At 36.9% G+C, this 24,174-nt stretch overlaps 3 protein-coding genes and 1 long non-coding RNA gene across 4 annotated transcripts; 2 read left to right on the top strand and 2 right to left on the bottom strand.

The window, feature by feature from the left end:
- Positions 1–498: 498 nt before the first annotated feature.
- LOC137748991 (probable U3 small nucleolar RNA-associated protein 7) lies at positions 499–2,012 on the bottom strand. Its single transcript, XM_068489173.1, has one exon. It carries the CDS (start codon positions 1,559–1,561, stop codon positions 620–622), a length of 942 nt encoding a protein of 313 aa, XP_068345274.1. The 5' UTR covers positions 1,562–2,012; the 3' UTR covers positions 499–619.
- A 246-nt stretch (positions 2,013–2,258) lies between these two features.
- LOC137748992 (uncharacterized) lies at positions 2,259–3,843 on the bottom strand. The gene is made up of 3 exons (XR_011070141.1): positions 3,723–3,843; positions 3,079–3,146; positions 2,259–2,308 (listed from the first exon to the last, which is right to left on the bottom strand). It is a non-coding gene; the product is annotated as an uncharacterized lncRNA (long non-coding RNA).
- Positions 3,844–7,162: 3,319 nt separating this feature from the next.
- On the top strand, positions 7,163–11,841 carry LOC137747194 (SEC12-like protein 1). The gene is made up of 10 exons (XM_068487245.1): positions 7,163–7,446; positions 7,636–7,736; positions 9,049–9,181; positions 9,296–9,387; positions 9,730–9,826; positions 9,949–10,021; positions 10,112–10,232; positions 10,687–10,806; positions 11,192–11,262; positions 11,352–11,841. Exons 1-10 carry the CDS (start codon positions 7,261–7,263, stop codon positions 11,543–11,545), a joined length of 1,188 nt encoding a protein of 395 aa, XP_068343346.1. The 5' UTR covers positions 7,163–7,260; the 3' UTR covers positions 11,546–11,841.
- Positions 11,842–14,774: 2,933 nt separating this feature from the next.
- LOC137747977 (E3 ubiquitin-protein ligase SDIR1-like) lies at positions 14,775–15,437 on the top strand. The gene has a single exon (XM_068488097.1). It carries the CDS (start codon positions 14,775–14,777, stop codon positions 15,435–15,437), a length of 663 nt encoding a protein of 220 aa, XP_068344198.1.
- Positions 15,438–24,174: the final 8,737 nt, after the last annotated feature.

Below are 24,174 nucleotides of genomic sequence, written 5' to 3' on the forward strand. Positions count from 1 at the left end.
GTGGAAAGAAAAAAGAAAGAGATGTGGATGCAAATGAGAGAGAGAGAGAGAGAGAGAGAGAGAGAGAGAGAGAGAGAGAGAGAGAGAGAGAGCCTAGGGTATCGATCGGGTGAGGCTCATAAAAAACAGCAAAAATTTATTTGTGCGAAATTATTGTAACGTTCACATTTTTTGTCCTTTCTACTATTTTCGTTGGTTTTTAGTTGGCAAACAAATAAGTATATATATTAATACGTAGTTTATATTTATTCAAAACGTCCAAAGAATCTAATGGTCCAAAAGTTGAATGCATACCGTGCTCCAGTGTACAGTATAAAAACCTTCCAATCGGAATAACCAACAAACATGGATTGAATTCTTTAAAGTCTAGTCCCACATGCAAGCCTGCCAAAGCAACATTTCCTGTGTCTCGGGTTCAAATCATATCCCTCCGCTTAGTGTAGTTTCGAACAATATTAACATTTGTAATAAAAAACCAAACACTCCCTTTGGGATCTAGAATTTTGAATGTTTCTTCTTATAGAAAAGTAGAAGATTTCAATATATGAAATGCAAACAAAATTTTGGTATACACTTTACCTTAAAATACAAGACAAGAGCGAGACCTAGATCAGCACAATCAAGTAGCTGCTTTCTTGTGAACAAACCTCTGCAAGGCTGTTGGTTGTTCTACATGCTCACTTACTTTCTGCTTCTTCCTAGCCACTTGTTCTTCCTCTTTCTTTTGTTGCTCCAAGAACGGCCTTTTGGCGCTCACGATCATCTCCTGCTTCTTCTTTGCCCTCTTACTCGGCTTATTCCTCCCTTTTGTTTTCTTCTTATGTTCAACGCCCTTGACAGATTCCACGGCAGCTTCCATCTCTGCCTCTTTCTCCTCCTTTGTTCGCCCCTCTTTCCTCCTCTGAGGCTTTAGGGTGCCAAGCTCTGTTGGATTCAACATGATTGTCTCAGGTGGGAGCTTATCAAGTAGAGTGTGCACTTCCTTCTCTCTTCTCTGTTTAGATGTTTCAAATGGATTCGCCACCCAGGTATCAAAGTTGGGTTCTCCAGAACCAGGAATCAGAATACTAGACCACCCCATGGAGTGCCCTATGCCCAGGACATCTTCGTAAGGTCGAAACAACACCTTTCCTATTGGGTACCCTTTAATCATTGTATGATCCATATACTTCTCGTAGTTCTGAGTCCCAGAAAAATCTCCCAGGATCTGCACATATGAACTAGTCCCACGAGCAAGCAGACCTTTCTGACTGAAATCCAAAGTCGTTGCATTGCCCGGTAAAGTTTGAAGAGGCTGATCCTGAAGTTTCCTTAAATCCCAAAGCATGATTTTCTTCTCTTTCCCAGCTGTGGCCATGAGATGGCCATTAGGATGAAATGCCATAGCTGAGATGGGACCCTTGTGACACAGCCTCTGAAGGAGGGGAGCAGAGCTTGTAGGTTTCCACATGGAAACCTTACCACCTGAATGACCCAAAGCAACAACCCCGTTGTAGGGGTTCACCTGCATCACATCAGTACGGCCTAAGCCTGTCCCATAACTACCTATCATCCTGCCCATTGTTATGTCCTGATAACGAAGTGCCCAAATTTGTTTACTGATGCCAAGAGAAAGTGATATTTCAAAAACTGAAGCCTTAAAACTGCGCCATGTTCCTATATGATAAGAAGTATAACTTTAGTTCCATAACGATGCATCTGAATATTAGGGTTGCCTTAACAACGCAATCACAAGGAACTCTTTGACATGTCACAATTGATGAAGGTTTCATTTCCTATTATTGACACGTTTTACCTGACCTGCCTAAGAATTCACCTAAACCACTTTATAAAGGGAACAGCAGTACTGTTTTACAGGCGGCAAATCACAGTTCAGAATTGCTTTTAATTATGAATTAAGCATTTATTATAAAAAGACTGGAATCACAGATAGTTTGAGTAATAAGATAATGCACCAATCTTAAAATACTTTTAATGTTACAGACCATCACGGATCTATCTGGAGAGCTTTAAAAACTTCATTCCGTCTTTTATATAGACTCTTCAGGAATATGAAGTCAAGAAATAAGTGATTAACAGGTTCATAATACATACACCACCATGAGATAACTTAAACACAGAGACATGCGAAGAGAAAATTAGCATTTGCAATAATAGAGTAATTGGTTATGTAACTAATAGTTGGGCAAAGGCTTAAGAATGCTTGCAGGATTGTGAACCATGTGGTTAGACACAATTTATTCAATACTGTAAACTAACCTTCAAGCAGTGAAGTTCAGTACCATCGCGGTTATAAATATATGGATACCTATCATTAATTAAAATGGTTAGCTACACTAAATAGTACAAAACATTATGTAACACAACATCATTTAGAAAACTTATGTAGAACATAAAAAAGTTAAAAATAAAAAATAAAAAAAGAAAATAATAAAATAAAAAAAGAAAAGAAAATGTACATGACCAAAATGCCACAGTAGAATATAGGTTGTAAAGAAACATGAGTTGAAATTATAATTGGTTAAATGAGTACAGTAGGATGAGTCCTAAAGAACTTGTATGGAAACAGAAGCAAAAAGATGACTGATTGATGATAAAACAGTTTTGAGCACCATAAACCAAGCCTTGCACCTGTAACATAGTATGGTAGTAGCACCAAGTTCAGAGAGCAAAGATGCAGAGAAATATTTTAGTCACTGATAACTAGCAAGAGGATTGCTGCTTTATGGAAACCACTGGCCAAAACAACTTAATTTGAATCCCACAACTAGGAAAAAGGGCAAACTCGCTAAGTCAGTGTATAGAAAACGAAGTAAAATTCATCACCATGCAACCACCAGGGATAGAAAAGTGTGGTTATGAGAGGATTAATAACTCTCCAAACCAACAATGTCTAGTGTAGTCATCCATTTTTTGAAACCGAAAAACATATAAGACAGGAATATTGATGTTTGACAATGTCAATCGCATGCAGCAGAAGAAAATTTCCATCTATATCAAGCAACAGTTTACCCAGTAAAACTCAAAAGATTGCCAACACAGATAATATTGAGTCAAGTACAGAAAACAGTTTTATACTTTTTCTGGGCAGCAGCAAAGAACATCTCATTGTGCAACAACGTCACATCATGCACTGTTTCTCTAACCTGAACAAAAACAATTGGCTTATCAGTCCAATGTTCCAATTAAACCCAGAGGTACAAATAAAAGAAGCACCCAACATTCCAGCATATCATTTAAAACATAGAAAGTATGTTTCACACTAATGACCATAAAAAAAAGAAAATTGCCTAACATTCACCCATCTAAAAGAACTAATAGAAAACTCCCATTACATTGAACTGATAATTTGACTCAAAACATCACACAACTTGACAAGGTGCAAAGATTAAATTGTTTGAACAAACTTGCATGATGAATTTCATTCTTTCTCCCTGTGACTTATCTACAAACTACAAAAAGTAAATTGTTTCAACAAACAATGAAGAATTAAAAATGCTTGTTAGGAAATTAGCATCTTATTTAGTCCATTAAATTCACCACTAGTACATTCAAACTTTACATATGAAGCCTAGGACAAGGGAACACATCTAAATATACATAGCAAGAGACGAACAATTTTGTATAATGTATGGTCACAATATAAAACTGCAAAAGTATCACTACTGATGTTGAAACTACAGTTTGGCTATTTTATTTTGAACTCATACTGCCAAAAATACCTGAATTTCTCTAATCAGGCTCATATTTTTCATGTCTACAATAGCCAGATGGCCCTTGCGTCCACCGACTGCCATATATCAACCACTTGAGGTAAAGTCCAGCGTGTACGGACCCAGATCTGCAGATAAGATTTATGAGTCAGTGACACATTTTAGAGTAAGATCAGACATTTCCAAGACTAAGTGGGTAGCCACCTTGGGTTGGGTTGTAGTTAGCTTCAAACGTTAGTTACTTTTATTTGTTTTGTTTGCGTTTTATGTTCTGTTCACTATTTATGTTCCTAGTTGTTATTAAGGAGCCATGTCATATTCGAGTGATTTTTCAAGTATCTTGGACTGTAGGCAGTCCAAAATGAACAATTTAGCTAAAAAGAACAGCGGTTAAGATGGTTAGCATTACTAATAAATCGGTGTACAATGAAGTGAATGAACATCCACAATAACATGAATTGGAATCATCTGTATAATAGGACCTAATGCATAAAAAAATAAGGAACTATCTGAGTCCAAGTTCAGGTCATTCGAAAACTAAATTTGATTAGGTCAGCTAAAGCAGAATTTGCATAACTGATATGAGAAAGATACACAACAAGATATGGTTTCCAAATTCAGGACATTCCAAAAATAAATTTGCTTAGGTCAATAATAGAAGATTGGGTTTCAACCTGGTAAGACAATATCATGTTGACTTCTTGAGCTTAAGATATCTACTTCACGTGCAATTGACTCTTGTTTGATCCTCCATGTCTTCTCTATACCTTCAGTCTCCAAATAGCCTCCCTCACTTGGCAGAAGCCACTGATAATTTTGATAAAATAAAAAATAAAGAAAAAAAACATTCAAATCAATTGTCATGAGTATGACATGGACTAAAAGAACAGGAGAAGCAAAATATCATATAAAAGATCGACCGGTATGAACTCAGTAAATCAGAGAAAATTCTAATACTAAAAGTATGCAACTGGAAAAGAGAAAATACAGAATCCAGTCTACTACTTAAGCATGGCACTATGTAAGATTCTTTTTCGCTTCCATTCGAAGTTTTAAAAGACCGACAAATCACATTAAAATAAATAAATCACCTTCTCAGCCTTGGCAGCAGCTTGTGCAGATTTTCCATATAATTCTTCTCTAACAGCGAGTTGGACCCTTCAATTTCTTATCTTGCAAGTCCTGAAAACAAAACAAAAAACAAAAAAATTCAAGATACAGTGACAAAAAAGCAAGTAAAAAGCTTCATGAAAAATCAAACTTTCTAGGCCATACCTCCAAAATGGCTTCTGCACCTCTTAGAAACTTCTTCACTCTCTTATCTAACTCATCAGAAACCTTCACCTGCAAATTAAGATACTGCCCATTTATTTTTCAATTTCGTAAGTGAAAGACATTCCAACCTCCCACTCTCCTCCAGCTTGAACCAGAGAGCTATTGTAACTAAAATGCCAAAAAAACTCGAATATCTCCACCTAACAAAACATCTAACAAACATATCCAATGAGACTGAGTAGAATCATGACTGCAAGCAGATCTTACAGAGCTTCTAGATAAAATATAACCAATTGATTTACACAAAGATAAAATAAAATAAGAATTCATCCATACCTGTTCCGTTGCAGGTGCAATAGTGCGACCATCTAGTTTCACACCCATCTTGATTACCGCAGTTTCATATCCTTCAAACTCAAAATGCCCTGAAACTTAATGAGTAATAGAATTCAACTACGACATTCAAATTTGATTTTTCTAATGAAAAAAAGATAAACCGGTCCACATAAATCTTTTAGCTTGAAAACCCACAACATTTCACGCGCCACACCCACACACATCCCGTACAAACCAACCAACCAACCCAATTAAAATGGTGGATTTGTTATACAACCAAGAGAAAAACAACTGAGTTTGAGATAATCAAATTCTGGGATTTTTCGAGCACCAAAGGAATAGCAAATCACAAACGTAAGAAATTAAACAGAAACATAAGACAAGAAGTACGCAACATAAGACACTAGAACAGAAATAGCAAGCAAAAAAACAAACCACCAAGATTGGAAATGTTGATTGGACATATCATCCAACACTTGGTGAACATTCTATGGTACAACGTTAGATGAACAAAAGCAATACCTTTATGACTGCGACTTAGTTGTTGCTGCTCGAGAGGGAGAGGGAGAGAAGACAGAAATCGAGAAGCGGATTTGGCCAACAGCGGTCTGGAATTTCCCGACGGAGAACCAGAAGAGAACGGTGGGGTTTTAGTATCGGACTAGAGCTGAGAGGTTTTACCGAAAAAACAAATTTTTGTATAATCACAAAAATGCCCCTGAAGTTTGGCGCCCCTTTCACCAAAAAATACGCCAGTATACATATGTTTGTTCTTAATTTTTAAAGAATAGATGACGCACGAAATTATTACAATAATTTAGATAACGAGAGAGTTTTAAACTCAAAATGCATGCGTGGAAATTCAACATGGTTGCTGTTTTTCTTCAAATTTATTATGTTTTCCCCAATTTCAAATTACAAGTTCTTATGCAATTTTGTAGTCTCTTTGAATTAGAGGACACAGTAATCAAACCGGTGAATGTATGTTGATGAATTTGCTGATTTAGCATAATAAAGCCCACGAAATTCATATTTTAATTAGAGGACACAACAAAAGATTCAGATTGGTTTAGGGGTTTGGCTCTTGTTGTTTTTGTAGAGTTTTTTTTTCTTTATTATCTTAAACTTGTTTGCAGAAAAAGTGAGAGAGGGAAGGAGTATGGAAGTTTGTGGTAAAGCCTGGAAGCATAAGCACATAAGGTGCCTAGCACAAAAAAGTGTACAAAAATAATGAAATGTTAATACTAAACAATTGACAAAAAAAAAAAACAAAAACGTATGTAGTAATTTAGCATGTACAACAACAGGTAAACTTCATCCATTTCTCTTAGTGTAGATAATATCATTTGTTAAAAAAAAAAATATTTGTTTCTTAGTATTGGAAATGTTAATGGCAATGTGTGATGATGTAATGGACTAAGGACAAACTGTAAGAAAAAAATACCAAAAACAACTTACGTCATGCCACGTAGGAACTGACATTTTTATTGGAAAACACTGAAGCTGTTTTTTTTTAACTGTTATTGCTCATGCAGACTTTTTACTTCTATTTTAGTGATGCTCTAAAATTGGGCTAAAAGGTAATGCAGAAACTATCGATGGGCCTTAAATGGGCCTCAAGAGCAGAAATGGGAAAGTTAAAACCGCGTAGAATTTTGAGCGAATATCCATCAACAATGCTTCACAAAGGCGTTGACATCGATCACGGCCAGCTTTGTCACCGGCATCACCATCGTCGATGTACATACGTAGGACCCACAACGACAATAACAACAACAACATAATCCTTTTCGGACTTTTCCTTTCTTTTTTTCAATCCCTCTATAAATAATAAAAACAAAAAAAAAGGATTAAATCTCTAACGAATTCCTGAATTCTTCTTCCATCTGAATCAGACTTTGCCTCTTGCTTCTCTCTCTCTCCCAAGTTGAATTGAATGGCGAGCGGTGGGTCAGATCAGCAGGGTCCCGTCACGTGCGGGTCGTGGATCCGCCGTTCCGAAAACGCCAATTGGGTGGTGTTTGGGAGGTCCAGGGCTAAGGACTCCCCTTCTTCCTCTTCGTCAGTTCTCGAAATCTTCTCCTTCGACCCCAAGACCACTTCTCACTCCTCCTCTCCCCTGGTCTCTCTCTTTCTCTCTCTAAAATCCGTGTTTATATATATATATATATATTTTGGAAGCTTTTTCTTCCTCTGTGAATTGGGTTTTTGTTTTGTTTGAGGGGTTAACGTAAGAGAGCTCCAAGGAAGGTCGAGTTTGACTTTTGTGTTGGGTTGGGGTTTACTAATTTGGTTGTTGGTTATTTTGTAGACGACGTATGTGCTTGAAGAAGTGGAGGGTGACGTAGTTTCGATTGCGGTGCACCCAAGCGGCGACGACGTCGTTTGCTCTACCTCTAATGGTGGCTGCAGGTGAGCATCTTTCTCTTGTACTTTTTTTTTTTTCCTTCCAAATTTACCATCTTTTTTGTTGTTTTCTATGAATCGTACCGTTGCGAGATTTATATAAGATGAATCTGTAGCCTATATGTATAATTTTCTAGTCAGCGAATCCATCACTTTATTTAATGACACACTTTATTGATTAACTAGTGGTAATTAAGGCCTCTACCCTCTAGTGAAGTGGTTTTAAAATAGCTAAGGTGGTTTTAGATAACCAGAAGCATTTACGACAATGTTTGGTCGAAAAAGTTACAAAAGTGCTCATGGGTTTGAAATTACCTGGAAGTGCTTTTACGGAAGCAATTGAATTTTTATTAAAAATTTCAGCAGGCTTCTAATAGAAGTGCTTCTTGTAATAGCGCTTATGTAGGGTTTTCGAGAAGCATTTCCAGATTGGCCCTTACTATGTTTACAATTCATGTTCAGTGGGATATGTCATTCTTGGTTAAGCACGGAGTTTCCATTCCCTTGGAGCTTATCTTTTTCCTTTCCTTCATACACTTCCACGTGTGTATGATATGCTGGAAAATTTATCATCAATATGAACCAAGTTTATATAGGGTCTTGTGATAGTTAATATGATTTTGGTCTCTGTAACCGGTGAATGTCTCGATGAAGCTTTCACATTTTATAGTATCACAAACCAGTTTGGAACCTAAGTAGGGACTCAACTTTGACATGGAAAAGGTGGTTGATGTTGTCGGTGTAGCTCTGTTTGATTAACCTAAAGCTAACCATATGATTCACTGCTTGAATATTTGATAAAACTATACACTATTAGGGCTTTGATAGCGGGGTAAACGTATCTGTGGAATTCCTTCTGGCTTTTCAATGCTATTTTATTTGAGTGGAAATGATATCTTTGCTTTATTGGATCAGTTGAAATTTAGAAACCAAAAGATAATTTGGTCTCGTTCTTCTTGATTCTGAAGTGGCCTAATATCAATGCTTTATAGTTGCATATTTTGATTCACTTAAACTGAAGAACATAAGTTTCATATCAAGATATCATTCAATTTTTGGTGGGGTTTATAAGGAGAAAACTAAGACAGAGTCAAAAGGATGATGAGGATACTTTATTGCATGAATTTTATGTCTAACTCGCTATTGGTCATAGACTAGTCTACCTTCTTCTCCTTTTGCTTCTCCTTCTGTGTTAGCTGGTCTTTTTATCGACACTTAGCAGACACTGTGTATTCCAAATATGACCACCATTGGTACTTTGCCTTACGTTGCCACTTTAGCATCTAGCCGTCAAATGAGGTTTTTTTAAATATTGTAGATCGTTTGAGTTATATGGCCAAGAATCAACAGCAAAGCTGCTGGCAAAAGAACTACCTCCTCTGCAAGGAATTGGTCCCCAGAATTGTCTAGCTTTTAGTGTTGATGGATCTAAATTAGCTACTGGTGGTGTGGTAAGCAGTAATCTATAGTTCCATCCATTATTATCATTTGACTTCTCGTGCTGCTACTCTAGTTATCTTTTTTTGTTTGAAACATGTTTTTACTTATGTCCTAATTAACTGTAGGATGGGCATTTGAGAATTTTGGAGTGGCCAAGCCTGCGAATAATCTTAGATGAACCAAAAGCGCATAAGTCTGTGCGTGATATGGATTTCAGGTGAGAAACGAGATTGGGATATGACTGTAAAAGGAGTTATGTATTTTTTTAAGCAATGTCAATGTAGTTACATAGGAGAAAACCTTTACGCTTTCTTGCAGTACTTATTCCACTCATCAAAGAATCTCTGAACTCATTGTTGAACCATCTCAGTCGTGATTGAATATAGTATAAAAATTACAAGTTGGTAATATAATGAAAAAAAAAAAAAAAAAACAGGCGCTAATGGGTTTATTTTCCTTTTTATTTTCTTTTGTTTATAGACTGAATTTATTTTAAGATTTCCATATTTGTCCTATTCTTGATTCTTAATATTTCAAACCTTTTTGTATTATATTCTAGCCTAGACTCTGAGTTCCTAGCTTCAACATCTACTGATGGCTCAGCAAGAATATGGAAGCTGGAAGATGGTGTTTTGACTACTTTGACTCGCAACTCGGTATAAATGATTTCTTTAACTTTTGAAAATAAACTGCCGATTTTCTTATATTCGCATAATATTAGGTTTCTTTTTTCCTTTGGTGGGATTTTGGCATAATGTTTTGTTTTTTATTTTTACAGGATGAAAAGATTGAACTATGCCGGTTTTCCAAAGATGGGACAAAACCCTTTCTGTTTTGCACTGTTCAAAAAGGTCTACCTCTCTGAATTCTGAAGAAAAATAATCTGTACTGCTATATTATTGGTTACCAGACAATTAAATGTATTTGTATGAATCAAACAGGCGATAAAGCTCTCACTGCAGTTTGGGACATAAGTACATGGAGTAAAATTGGGCATAAGCGGCTACTTAAAAAGTCTGCTTCTGTTATGTCTGTTAGCAAAGATGGGAAATATCTTGCACTGTAAGCACTTAACTTTGCATTTGATCCTTTGTTTATAGTAATAGGCTTTACTTGACTATTTGTTAGATAACAAATTTCTCTGCTGGGTGCATCGATTTTAAACTCACAGATTGCTGGTAGTTGGATACTATATGGAAGACTTGTTGACACTTAGCGACTCGAGTAGGTTAATAGTTTGATACACACAGATTGGTGTGCTTACACATGTATTCACTTACTGAGTACACGTATAAGAGCGAGAACACCATACTTTCAATCTGCTATTTTACTTATTCAAAACCAAAGTATATGAATCAATCATTCATTATGTTCTTTTTTCGATCGTACAATGAGTCACAAAACATGAGGATACAGTGTTCTGATGACTTGGTAAATTTGAGAATGCCATATGTTTGTAACATGGTTTATGATATCGCTTTGGCTAATGTGCAATTATTTATTCTTAAAATTGCAGGGGAAGCAAAGATGGTGATATATGCGTGGTTGAAGTTAAGAAAATGGAAATTTGCCACTGGAGTAAGAGGCTACATCTGGGTACAGGCATTGAAACTTTGGAGTTCTGTCCAACTGAAAGGTAAGGCTTTCGAACCAGTTCTACACATATGTGTTGTATTTTGAAGCACCATAATTGATTGATCAATGCTTAAACATCAAAGGACTTCTTAACCATTTCTTAAATATAATTGAATTTAACTTTATTTTGTAAAGCAGTACAAATAAGTACATGCTTGCTCTTTTTTTTTTTCGTTCTTCTGATTCTTTATACTTTTCTGAAAGCTTTGTCTTGATTCTTGATACTTTTCATTGGAATGAGTACCAACCCTTGCTGGATACGTCGAATGAAATTCAAATTTGAGACGATTTTGCTGTATATTTAGATATTGTATTTCTCACCCAAAAAAAAAATATAATTCTCTCCCCTTTTGGTTGTTTTATACTAACATATTCCTTGGTTTCAGGGTTGTGCTTACTACTTCTAATCAATGGGGAGCTGTGGTGACTAAGTTAAATGTTCCAGCAGATTGGAAAGGTATCTCTCTCTCTCTGTTTGTGTGTGTTTGTGCGTGCGCGTGCGTATGTGGTTGACAATTTTGCTTACCCCTTGTTTCAAAAATGCAGAGTGGCAGATCTATCTGGTGCTTTTAGGGATGTTTTTGGCATCCGCTGTCGCATTTTACATCTTCTTTGAGAACTCTGATTCATTTTGGAACTTCCCTCTTGGAAGAAATCAACCAGGAAGACCGCAACTCGGAGCTTTTTTAGAGTCTCCTCCTTCTGATGATAGAAATATTTGGGGTCCGGTAGATATGTGATGACCTTAGAATCGGCAACTGGACACAAACTATGCCAGTTATTTGAGGTGTGTAGAACATTTCTTGTAGCATGCACAGAAAGCGTCTAGCTTTTCGAAATGCATATTTGATTTGGGAATCCCCGGGGTTGTGTGCGAATGCATTTTATGTGTGTAAACTTGTTCGTGCTACTAAGCGACGTTCTTGATTACGGAAGAAACTTGGATTTTTCTTCTCATATGTATAAGGGAGTGGACTGACCACACCATACTTCCCGACGATCGAGTTTTTACCGTCTTTGTGTTTTTCCTTTTCAAGGTGGCCTACTAAAGTTGACAATAACAGATTGGGAAGTAGTAATCTTTGAGAAGATGGATGCCCAAGATATGGAGATACTTTAAACGCAATGGATATCGGTGAACTGGATACTGTCAAATCAAATGGGTGAACCATTTTTTAACGCGTGGAAGTGTTTTGTCCACAAAAGGGAAATCCGATTTTGGCAAGACTTGATCTTAATATGCCTTCCCAGAACGGGAAGAACTTCTTCCCGTTGCGGAGGAGTTTCGAAAGTTTCCTATTGAGAAATCAGAAGTTCCCTATTAAGAAACAAAAGTATTCTAGTTGAAAACTAGTTCTCCTAATTAAATTAACTGACTCATATTCTTCAAAATATAATGAAAGCACCGGATATAATAATGGTTTCAAACTATCTGGAAATGCTATTGTTGCCTTCAAAATATAATGATTTTTGAAAAGGTAACCTGTCACATCCCCGCCCAGGGCGGACTACTTCCCGGGCCCGACTCCACTACCGTAGCACGATATTGTCCACTTTGGGCTTACCATTCCCTCACGGTTTTGTTTTTGGGAACTCACGAGCAACTTCCCAGTGGGTCACCCATCATGGGATTGCTCTAGCCCCCTTCTCGCTTAACTTCGGAGTTCCTACGGAACCCGAAGCCAGTGAGCTCCCAAAAGGCTTCGTGCTAGGTAGATATGGGAATATACATTTAAGGATCACTTCCCTGGGCGATGTGGGATGTTACAATCCACCCCCCTTAGGGGCCCGACGTCCTCGTCGGCACATTTCCGTCCAGGGATTGGCTCTGATACCAATTTGTCACATCCCGGCCCGGGGCGGATCACTTCCTGGGCCCGCTCCACCACCATAGCACGATATTGTCCGCTTTGGGCTTACCATTCCCTCACGGTTTTGTTTTTGGGAACTCACGAGCAACTTCCCAGTGGGTCACCCATCATGGGATTGCTCTAGCCCCCTTCTCGCTTAACTTCGGAGTTCCTACAGAACCCGAAGCCAGTGAGCTCCCAAAAGGCCTCGTGCTAGGTAGATATGAGAATATACATTTAAGGATCACTTCCCTGGGCGATGTGGGATGTTACATAACCATTTTTTTCATATTACACCATAAGACAATGAAACTGTATCAATTTTGGCATTTGATCTGATTAATTAATTGATCTTTTACTAAATTGATGACACAATAAGTTTGTACATGAAGCTGGCGTGTAAGTCACATTTGCATCATATTGATGAAAAAACTCATCAATCTAATGGAGGATGAGATGGTTCAAACATACAAGAGGTATAAATTTATACAATTTTAAAACCTCAAAGCACAATGTGAAAAAAATTCAAATGTTATGGTTTTTTTTAGAAAATTACCCTAAATTTAAAGGGTGTAAATGTCATTTGGCCTTTTTTTAATTACACGAGCGATTAATAATAGATTCAGTTATACTTAGGTTCTCTAAGATGGACACATTTTACAAAAGTTTCTAATTTTTTTTTCGCTGCATAATTACAATAATACCCTCATATCTTTATTGACAGCCTAGTAATCCTAAGGAAATAAGGAACCCCACTCTTAATATATTTTTTTTATTGAAGAAATTAGGTTCACATCCTTCTTTTTTTCAACTTCATTGATTGAAACCTTATTCCTTTTCAATTTTAATCCCTCAATACTACGATCTGGTGATATTCATCTTCACTTAAAAGTGAAAGGTCTTAGGTTCGAATCTCGTGAATGGTGAATTCGATACCAAATTAGTTTGTCCATTGTGTGGCTTTGCCAAACTCCTCCTCTTCTTAGTGTACAAATATCGATGTACTCAAAAAATCAGGTCCCTTGGTTTTAATAAACATCATTAATTATTTCAATAATAAAATATTTTACATATCAAGATAATTAAATTTTATTTTTAAATTATTCATTTAGTGTTCGAAACGTTACATTTGATATATTTATATCTATGGCTAAATTTTGTATAATATATTTTTATTTTTAGTTTGTACCCATTTTAATTTGCAACCTTTTTTTTTTTTTTTTTTTTAAATTGTGTCAATTTTCTATTCAATTTGAGTTTGTATCCATATATTAAATTCTTTTTGTGTCCATATTTTTCAAACTTTTATTTGTACTCATATTTTTTTTGACCTTTTATTTGTACCCATAATTTATTAATAATGTAACCATTTGTCTTTGCAAATGTACCACTTTGTTATATGTAAAATGTACCGATTTTTTTTTTTTTTTTTTTTTGTTGGCAAGTACCATCTCTTTTGTGTAAAATGTACCCATTGTTTTTTTTTTTTTTTTTTTTTTAATATGAAATGAAATATACCTATTATATAAAACATATCATCTTTTTTTGTATAAAATGTGCCAACTTTTTGTATGTAAAATGTATCGTATAAAAACTACCAATTTTTTGTATGTAAAATGTCATTAATATAAGTAATGACAAATCATGGGTTTTATTTAAGTATAATTTTTCTTTTTTATATATTTTCAACAAATTATGGATTTTATTTAAAATCTCATTAATATAAATAACTTATCAAATTTTAAATTAAAAATTATAATAACCTACATAGAAATACATTATTGGATTAATTTCAAGGACTTCAATAAAAAACCGAAAACCAACAAGGTTTCAATCAAAGAATGTTGATAAATAGGTACCGCATCCAAAATCACCATTTTTTATTATTATTTCCGAATCCTGGTTTCATTTGGAAATATGATTCCTACCCTAACAAGGAAATTCGCGCGCGCGCGTGTGTGTATATATATAGGTGGGTAGGTGGATTATGATTCATAGCTCAAGTAATTCACGTATTAATTCGCTTTCGGAAGAACTAGAAATAGCGTACTAATTAATTCCATCTCTCAGGTTCTTAGTTTCTTCTTAATTTTCTTAAATTTCTTTTTGTGATCCACCAATGGAAAGTGAAAGTGATCGGCAAGTGGTGGGATACCATTGCGAAGTGAGGCACTTGGAGGTTTTTGAACCTGACAACGAGCTGCCGCGCACACAGTTCTTGCTGGCTATCAAGGCCATAATATTTTCAAGCCAGCCTGCAGCCTTGCACTCCGAGGACGAGGATGACGGTGAACACTACGAAGGAACCTACTCCGAGGAACTTGAACTCGAACTCGATTTCTTGATGGATGAAGACAGGTCAAGGGCTGCCCTAGCTGAAGCTCTAGTTTCTTTCCTGCATGTCCCTCCTCAGATTTGCGACTCCGTGGTGGAAAAAATAGTACAAGAATCCCTAGACGCTGAAACTGATTCTAGACCTTACAGTGATGACATGTTTGTTCAAATGGCAGCGTTCATCACTGTTGTTGTTGATGATGAATTTGAGGGCTTGGAGACGGATGACCCTAAATTTGTGCCTGCAAGTAAGTCATCGATCGAGAAGCTAAAGAAGGCGAGAGTGGAAGTATCTGCAACGTGTTCGGTTTGCATGGAGGAGATGGAGGTTGGTTCGCAAGCAATTCACATGCCATGCTCGCATCTTTACCATAAGGATTGCATTGTTGAGTGGTTGGACAAAAGCAGGGTTTGCCCACTGTGCCGCTTCGCCATGCCTTCGAAATAAGAACAAAAAATTAAGTGATTAATTTGGCCACGGAGGGCTTTTAGTTCATGGTTCACTCGACATGCATTTGTTTTGTTTTGATGTTAATTTGTGCAATTTATCTGAAAGTTTGATGAGTTAGTTGTTCCTTTAGTTGCGGTATCTTTTTCTTACTGCTGAAACCATATCTATCTGTTTTCCAATAATATATACTTACGATATCAGAAGAGTGAATGCCACTGCCTATAATCTTATCAGTTTCATGCCATTTGTTCATGATAAATTACTCGTCCTTGAAGTTATTCAAGCTCCTACCAAATTATTTTCTCGTCCACATGGAAAATTTCATGCCATTTAACGTGATTATGACACATTAATTATATTTGGATCTCAGCTTGTAGTTCATATGTTAGCCATTAAATTTGAAATCCAACTAAAATTACTGTATTAGAAACACTCGTGAATTCAAACGGAGAGAAAGCACATGTAAATTTGAATGTAATTAGACTGTCGTAAACAAGTAGTATTACCAGATAATCTATAGAAAAACATAGCAAAGAACAGATGAAATTCTTTCACTCTTCCTTTAACAAAAAGTATTACGTTCATGGTTAAGACGTAGGATAAGACTATATTGGAAAATCAACCGTTACAGAACAGAATTGGATCTTCAATATATACCATGTCAATTCAAAGTCGCCGGGGGATATGGTTGCATGCCTTCCCGTGCGTTTCTAGTCTTATGGTGGAGGCGGAGGAGGTGATCGGGCGGCTCTCGTTGTTTGTGTAGAAGAAGGTTTCATGGAGGTTGAGTGGAGTCGGATTCGAAAACTCTCATTGACATGATTAAGGGTGATATCCAAATTGACGCTGTGATGGAAGGGGCGGTATTTGATATACAAAGGCTCAGAAAACAGTTGAAGTCGGTAGTATTTGTGTTTGCTCCCAGTGTCAGTAGCTGGGCGGTACACCCACTGGATTCTTTGTGACTCGTAATGGTGCGGTTTATAGGTGGGATTAGTTTAAGCATACACGATACATTTGCATCCAATGTTACTGTTTCCATTTGAATCCAATAGAATTTTCTATCGTGTGACCGAAAAAAAGAACTACTTCAAAACAGGAAAGTACCAATACATGAATATTAATTATTAGGGGCGAAAATATGAATGTGTCTCTATTAATTTGCATTAGGGGCGGTAATTTATAAAAAAAATTTGAAATCCATGTGTATTCAATTAAAATTTTATATAAGTTTATAACAATTCAGGTGGAGGAATTTATTTTAAAGGAATGCTAACTACCTTTTTCATTTGCTTTCCTTATCTACTTTCTCCACTCATCACTTGACACGTGTATTCCACGAGCAAAATAACCACATAATTAATGCATTGAAATCATAAATTTTACTTTTCCACCTTAAAAGCATGAATTATGCTAATTTGCTAGTAGAATATACATGTCAAGTGGGGAAGGTAGCTAGAGAAAAACAAATAGGGAAAGCAACCAACATTTCTCTTTATTAAAGAATTTTAAAATTGAGGAATTTGAGGGAATTAGAAAGAATTCATAGTGTATTTTAAGCATTCACAAATCTCACAATTCCCTCTTAAATTTCGAAGAAATTAAATTAAAATTTTACATGAAATCTCTACAAATCAATTAAACTCAATCACTGACACACCCCGACCGTAATCAAGACGTGCTGGCCGTCACGTGAGAGTGATGTAGCCATGTGCACAGTGCGGAAGCAAAAGATAATAATAAAAGTACGAATAAATAAAAACCAAACTACTAAATAAACTAATTAAAGTAACACACTAGTGTGAGACTAAGTGGGATAAACATAAGCAGAGCACAGAAAACCTAAGTGCAGTCTAGAAGAACGAATACTAAATACACAACACCCAAAGGTGATCCTACATTTGTGATGTTCTGTCAGAACCACCGTCAAGTCCTCGTTAACCACCAAAGCTGCTTCTAACTAAAACCTGGAGGAGCGCAAAACAGAAAGTGTGAGTAGGCAAAAACAAAGTTTTTCAAAATCATTTCATTATCAAAAGTTCTAACATCTCGCCGTAAAACCTGTATAATTTCCCAGAAAATAGAATATACACATATATCGAAAACATGTTCAGAAATATGCCATGTCGAATGCCTCCACATAAAATGTAAGTAACCCAGGTAATGTCAATCAATGCAAGTAACATGTCAGCCGGAGTCACCTAACGTGACCTGTACGGTTGAATCCAGAGCTCAAATCCCCAACTCACTAACTATACGTGCACACGAGTCGGAACCACTGAAAGTGGTCTGTACAACAGGACTGGGTGTAAATAAATACGCTCAAGTGCTACGATCACGTAAAGACTGGGGGAATAATCGCGGGTCACCTATGAGTTAGAACCACCTATAATGGTCTGTACGACAGGACTGTGCACCTAACTTGGATCCAAGCTGAGCGTATGGTGTGGGAGGTGAACATCACGTGAAGGATTGTGCCCTACTCTGAGTGGGAGCACTAACACCGGGGGTGCAGGTTATGAGGTCTCTATGCATCTCACATAACCACTAATTCACAATCATAAACCATAAACTTACATGGCACATACCTGTGCGTCCGCAGCACTAAACATACATATATGCAACTACTAATGCATAAATAAATAGGCAAACGCTATGCATTACATTAAAAACATATAAACATTTCATTTCATTTTCTGGGAAAAAAACACAAGTATATAGGTATATACGGAAAACCAAAAGTCCACTCACTAATATGTGGAAGGGTTGTAACCCCCTTGCCTTGAGTGATTGCGCTCGTCCTCAGGATGGGTCTTACCTATATGCGAAACAACTATAAAATCGTCAATTTAAAGCACATAACCAAAACTAGGTAATAACTTTTCATACAATGCTCAAATGGGATGTTTGGATATACCAACGTGATCTACTCAACCTCACAAACATCCCCATATTTTTAAAATAATTTTTCGAGACCCCACGTGCTGCCACGCGCTGACGAGTGCACGGACCTACGCGCTCCCCACACCCGACCACATGCCAGGCACACTGACAGCATCAGTTAACGCCGTCACGAATATTTCGTTAAACCCTAACAGACTCCGTTAAAACTGATGGAATATACCGCCTTCTTCTCCGGCGAAACGCCGATCCCCGGAAACCTGTAAAAACTTCAAACTCTTCGTTCTCACTCGTTTCATCACCAAATTTCAGGAAACCGGTACTAAATTGAAGCTCTTAACTTGTAAATCATTTCCTTACCTGTTTAAGGCCCCAAAGATCACGAGATGTCGTCGGAGAAATTTAAGAAAAATCGGCCAAACTTGCAACTCACAATCCCGACGTCCAATTCCACCCAACGAACCACCCCGAGCTTCCTAAGGACCTCACTAAGCTTCCTATAAGCTTCAAATTCCCTGAAAGTCAATAATTCACGTGTGCATGAACAGTGACCAAATCGGAGATTCCTGGTTCGACGTGAAATCGAAGGATTCCTTACCTGAAATTGGTATGGTTAAACTCGTATGAACCTCACGAACACAAAGATACCATTTTCCACTTCAATCCGTCATGTTTGCAAGGGTTTTGAGTCCCGTCCGTACAAGTGAGAAGGAGAGAGAGAGAGAGGGAGTTTAAGACAGAGAAAGACACGGGAGAAGATGATGTGGGTGTGGGTGTGTGGTCTGGGTGCAACCAACAAAACAACAAAACAATCACCCCAAAATGACAAATAATTACCAACGGCAAAATTGTCATTTCACACCTACGATACAAATAATTCGGGATGGGCTGTCACAATCACATCTATGGAATACACCCTCCTTAATTTATAATTTTAGAGTGTTTTTGGCCTTATTAACATCAAAAGTTAAAAAGTTTCTCATTTTAGAGAACAAACACATCTAATAGTGCACTAGTACAAAAAACACTTTGGGTGACGTAGGTCCTTCGTTGCGCAAAGTAAAAAAACTTCGCGCAAAAATTTGCGTGACGAACCTTCATCGTGCAACAAGCGTCGCGCGAAGCCTGTGAAAGCAGGGTTTGCGCGACGAAGAAGTTTCATGCGTCACGCAAAGTGTCTTTACGTGACGTAGTGACGTGCGTCACGCAAAGTGGGTTTGCGTGACATAGGTGTGCGTCACGCAAAGTGTCTTTGCATGTCGTAGTTGTGCGTCACTCAAAGTGTCTTTACGTGACGTAGTGACGTACGTCACGCAAAGTGGGTTTGCGTGACGTAGGTATGCGTCACGCAAAGTGTCTTTGCGTGACTATGGAACTTTTTCGTCGCGCAAACTTTTTATTTTTTTATTTTTTTTGTTTTTTTTAATTTTTTTGACAAAAATATTTTTGATTTAATTTTTAATAAATATTGTAATTCAATTCTAAAGAATAAATAATAAACCAAGAAAAAATTTAATTATAAACCATATGAAAATGTACATATAAGATGTCCGAACAAAAAAAAGAAAAAACTACAACAAGTAGTCTTCTAGGTTTGATACATCAAACTACTGGGTATCGGGTAGGTGAGGTGGCTAAGAGGTCAAAGGTGGAGTAAGATCAGGTGTTAGCAGCTGGATTTGGAGACCGGACATTGCTAAGGCCTGTACAATCATACTCATCTGGGCCCTCATTTGCTCGCCATGGGCCTTTATCTGCTTGTTCTCAACCCTCATCTGCTCGTTCTCAGCCTTTATATGCTCGCTCTGGGCCCTCATTTGCTCACTATGGGCCTTTATCTGCTCGTCCTGGGCTGCAAGCTGACCTTTTAGGGTTGTCACTTCCTCCTTCAGGGCATTGACCTCTCCTGTGGTCGATTTGGAAGATGAGGCACCCGTCTCACGAACCCACGCCTTCCCCATACCCCGAACAACCTTGCCATGATGACGACCGTACTTTTGATCCAGGACCTCAATCATGATCTGAAAACCTACATCCTCGGGTAAAGTGACGTCCTCCATCGAGGTCTGCGAGGGAAGTTGCGATGTTGCTTCTTGGGGAACAGCATCGCCCTTTTCCACCATAGTAGCCTGTAATAATAAAGAAAAAACATATAATGGTTAATAACAAAATATAAATAATATTTGAACAATTCATAAATATAAGAATAATAACAATTACATCTACTTACATGAAACTGCTCAGCGATCTCATTGCTAGGTCGAACGTAAACGTCCTTGAACATGTCGATCTTTGGGAACTTGGAACCCTCCCCAAAAAAAAAAAAAAAATGAGGAAAATTTTATTAATCAATAATAAAAAATAAATTGTATAAAATTTCAAAATTAATATACTTTTACCTGACGTCGTGTCTCAAGCCTATACGAAAAGGGTTTCGAACCAGAATGGTGTTTTAAAAAGCTTAAAAAAATAACTAAAACATTAATGAATTATTATTAAAATATTATGTACATACCACAAATTTTGGGTCCGTAAAATGGTTGCAGAGCCATTCCCAATCCTCTGGCCGGTCCTCAACTCGAATGGGCAACCCTCTAGGCGAGCAATCTCTAGATCATTAAATTTCTTAAAATGCACATGAAGACCGCTCTTCCAATTTTTGTACCGATTTGCGAAGGTCTCGTCTAAGTAGGTGATGACCTCAGGGGATATGTCCTTAAAATCAAAATTGACCTACAAATAAAACAACAAAATAATAGTAAGAAATTTAATAATATTAAGATAATATACTTTGGTTTATAATATTTGTAAACATAATTAAAAAAAATGATAAAAGCCTAAAAATTAATATACTAACCGACAACTTGTCTCGCACCAGTATCTTCGTCTCCTGAGGAATTTCTGCCTAAGTCTCCCACTGCATAGGACAACAATTCCGAATAACACAACCACAGCTAGTAGCGACGATGCTATGTTCCTATGAGGTAGCTGCTCCACGATGTCGCGAGTCATACGCAATCTCGATCAAGGAGGCGAACAGACGTACATTATGTGCCGTCTTCAGCATTCGATTAGGCCCCCTGTTTTTTTTTAGCTATCCAAAAAAATTTAAATGGTGAAAATCCTAAGCTTAAATTTCTATAGAAAATTTTGCAAAACCTCCCCTAATAGTATATCATTTCCTAAAACCTTAAAAAAGTAAAATACCCGCAACAAATTTTCACAATCATAAAAATAATAGTTTTAAAATGAAAAAAAAAAAAAAACAACGTAGTGAGAATTAGACAAAAAAAAAACTACCTGGCTGAGAGCCCCCATCCTCAACTCTGGATGATGAGGAAGTGTGAACAGAAGGCTCCAATTCGGGGCAACGTCGGTGAGGCCACCGCGCATTGAGCGACTGAACCGACACTGATGACGTCGATGATACAGGCACCTGGGACGCTGTAGCAGTAGCCTCAGAAAGGGGTGTAGGCTCCCCAATCAATGGAGCACTCACGGATGGAGCAGTAAATGCTGATAATGTGGGAGGCGCATTGGTCACACTCCTATGACGAGTGATCAACTGCGACATCTATACACTTTTTGAAGAAAGCATTCAACTCAACATCATTTCAAAGACAAACTTATCAGTAAGAAATTTAACAAAAGAATAGAAAACAAAAAGCGAAAGCATAAATCTTTTCTCGCTAAAGAGAAGGTAAAAGGCTTAAAAGCATGCCACACAAAATGTTGAAAGAATACCTTTTCAGCTTTTATAATATTTGCTTAATGGAATATAGGATTTCAAGGTTCAACCACCAAGTTCTTGATGAGAACAAAAAGAAACTGTGCAAAGGTCTAATTAAACCAATGTCAAAACAAAACACAAACGAAAAGCAAATCATAACTTGTTCTTAAGAGTTTCTAACAAAATAAACTATAAAACAAAAGAATATAAGGTGATACCCGACTTTCCAGATTTCAGCTTCTCTTTTCCACGACTTCATCCAAACTGTACCTAATACATGGCGGCTAAGAACAAGATAAATTGATGTTTTCTGGTGGCTTAAGAGAAATCAAAACATGCAAGTTCCTTCTCCACCTCTTCAGGGAGATTGGCTAATCTAATAAACGAAACCAAGACTCTCATGACCACTACTATATCAAACTGTCTTCCTAAATTATATGAATTGCACAAATTATGATTCAAAATAATTGAATTTGTGCTAAATGTTTATTGTTATTTGAATCGAATTCATCCTTAACATAATGATTGACCACACTTAACAGACAGTACTAACAACCCAATTATGAAAAACTCTTATAACAAGAACAAGGCACTATCATTCCCCGGAGTAGAAATTCATTACAAATAAATTGTTTATGTATGAAAAAGAACGAAATTGCATCCCTTACTCTGAAAAGAGCCCTGCAATTCCTATGGATTTTCTCCATAACTACAACCACAAAAGCTCGAAAGCAAGCACTGGAAAACACAAAAAATGAACAACATGATTTCTTCTCAAAGCATCTCGCTGTCTGAGACCAAAAACAACACCTGGAATACATATTTCCTACAGAACTCCATGCGAAGGGAAATCCTAACAATATAACTACCAAATGCCCAAGGCTTGAAGAAAAGAATGCCAAATAAAAAGCTAAAAACATGGAAAGTAAATTAATGAAATTTCATCTCTTTTGAAGAAAATAGCCTTGCATTTCCTATGGATTTTCTCCATAACTACAACCACAATAACTCGAAAGCAAGCATTGGAAAACACAAAAAATGAACAACACGATTTCTTCTCAAAGCACCTCGCTGTCTGAGACCAAAAACAACACCTGGAATACATATTTCCTACAGAACTCCATGCGAAGGGAAATCCTAACAATATAACTACCAAATGCCCAAGGCTTGAAGAAAAGAGTGCCAAATAAAAAGCTAAAAACATGGAAAGTAAATTAATGAAATTGCATCTCTTTTGAAGAAAATAGCCTTGCATTTCCTATGGATTTTCTCCATAACTACAACCACAAAAGCTCGAAAGCAAGCACTGGAAAACACAAAAAATGAACGGCACGATTTCTTCTCAAAGCATCTCGCTGTCTGAGACCAAAAACAACACCTGGAATACATATTTCCTACAGAACTCCATGCGAAGGGAAATCCTAACAATATAACTACCAAATGCCCAAGGCTTGAAGAAAAGAATGCCACATAAAAAGCTAAAAACATGGAAAGTAAATTAATGAAATTGCATCTCTTTTGAAGAAAATAGCCTTGCATTTCCTATGGATTTTCTCCATAACTACAACCACAAAAGCTCGAAAGCAAGCACTGGAAAACACAAAAAATGAACAGCACGATTTCTTCTCAAAGCACCTCGCTATCTGAGACCAAAAACAACACCTGGAATACATATTTCCTACAGAACTCCATGCAAAGGGAAATCCTAACAATATAACTACCAAATGCCCAAGGCTTGAAGAAAATAATGCCAAATAAAAAGCCAAAAACATGGAAATGTTCATTCACTCTCAAAATCACTTAACGAACAAGTAAACCAAAGTACCAAGATTGTAAAACAAAATTAAAGGAACAAGCTTGAGCTACAGAAGAAACATGAAGCCTTTGTTTATTCATCCAGAAAGCACAGGGAAAAACAAATTAAAAAACACCAAATTTCCACTTTTAAATCTTCTTTTTTTCCTGTGATGTTAAATAACAATAATGATTCAAATAAAAATAATCATTATTAAAAAATTCGATTCATAATTCGATTCAAATAACAATAAACATTTGAGCACAGATTTAATTCAATAGGGCAGGGGACTGAACAGGGGTGTGCGG

The sequence above is a fragment of the Pyrus communis genome, chromosome 10, assembly GCF_963583255.1.
Source record: "Pyrus communis chromosome 10, drPyrComm1.1, whole genome shotgun sequence".
NCBI lineage: Eukaryota > Viridiplantae > Streptophyta > Magnoliopsida > Rosales > Rosaceae > Pyrus > Pyrus communis.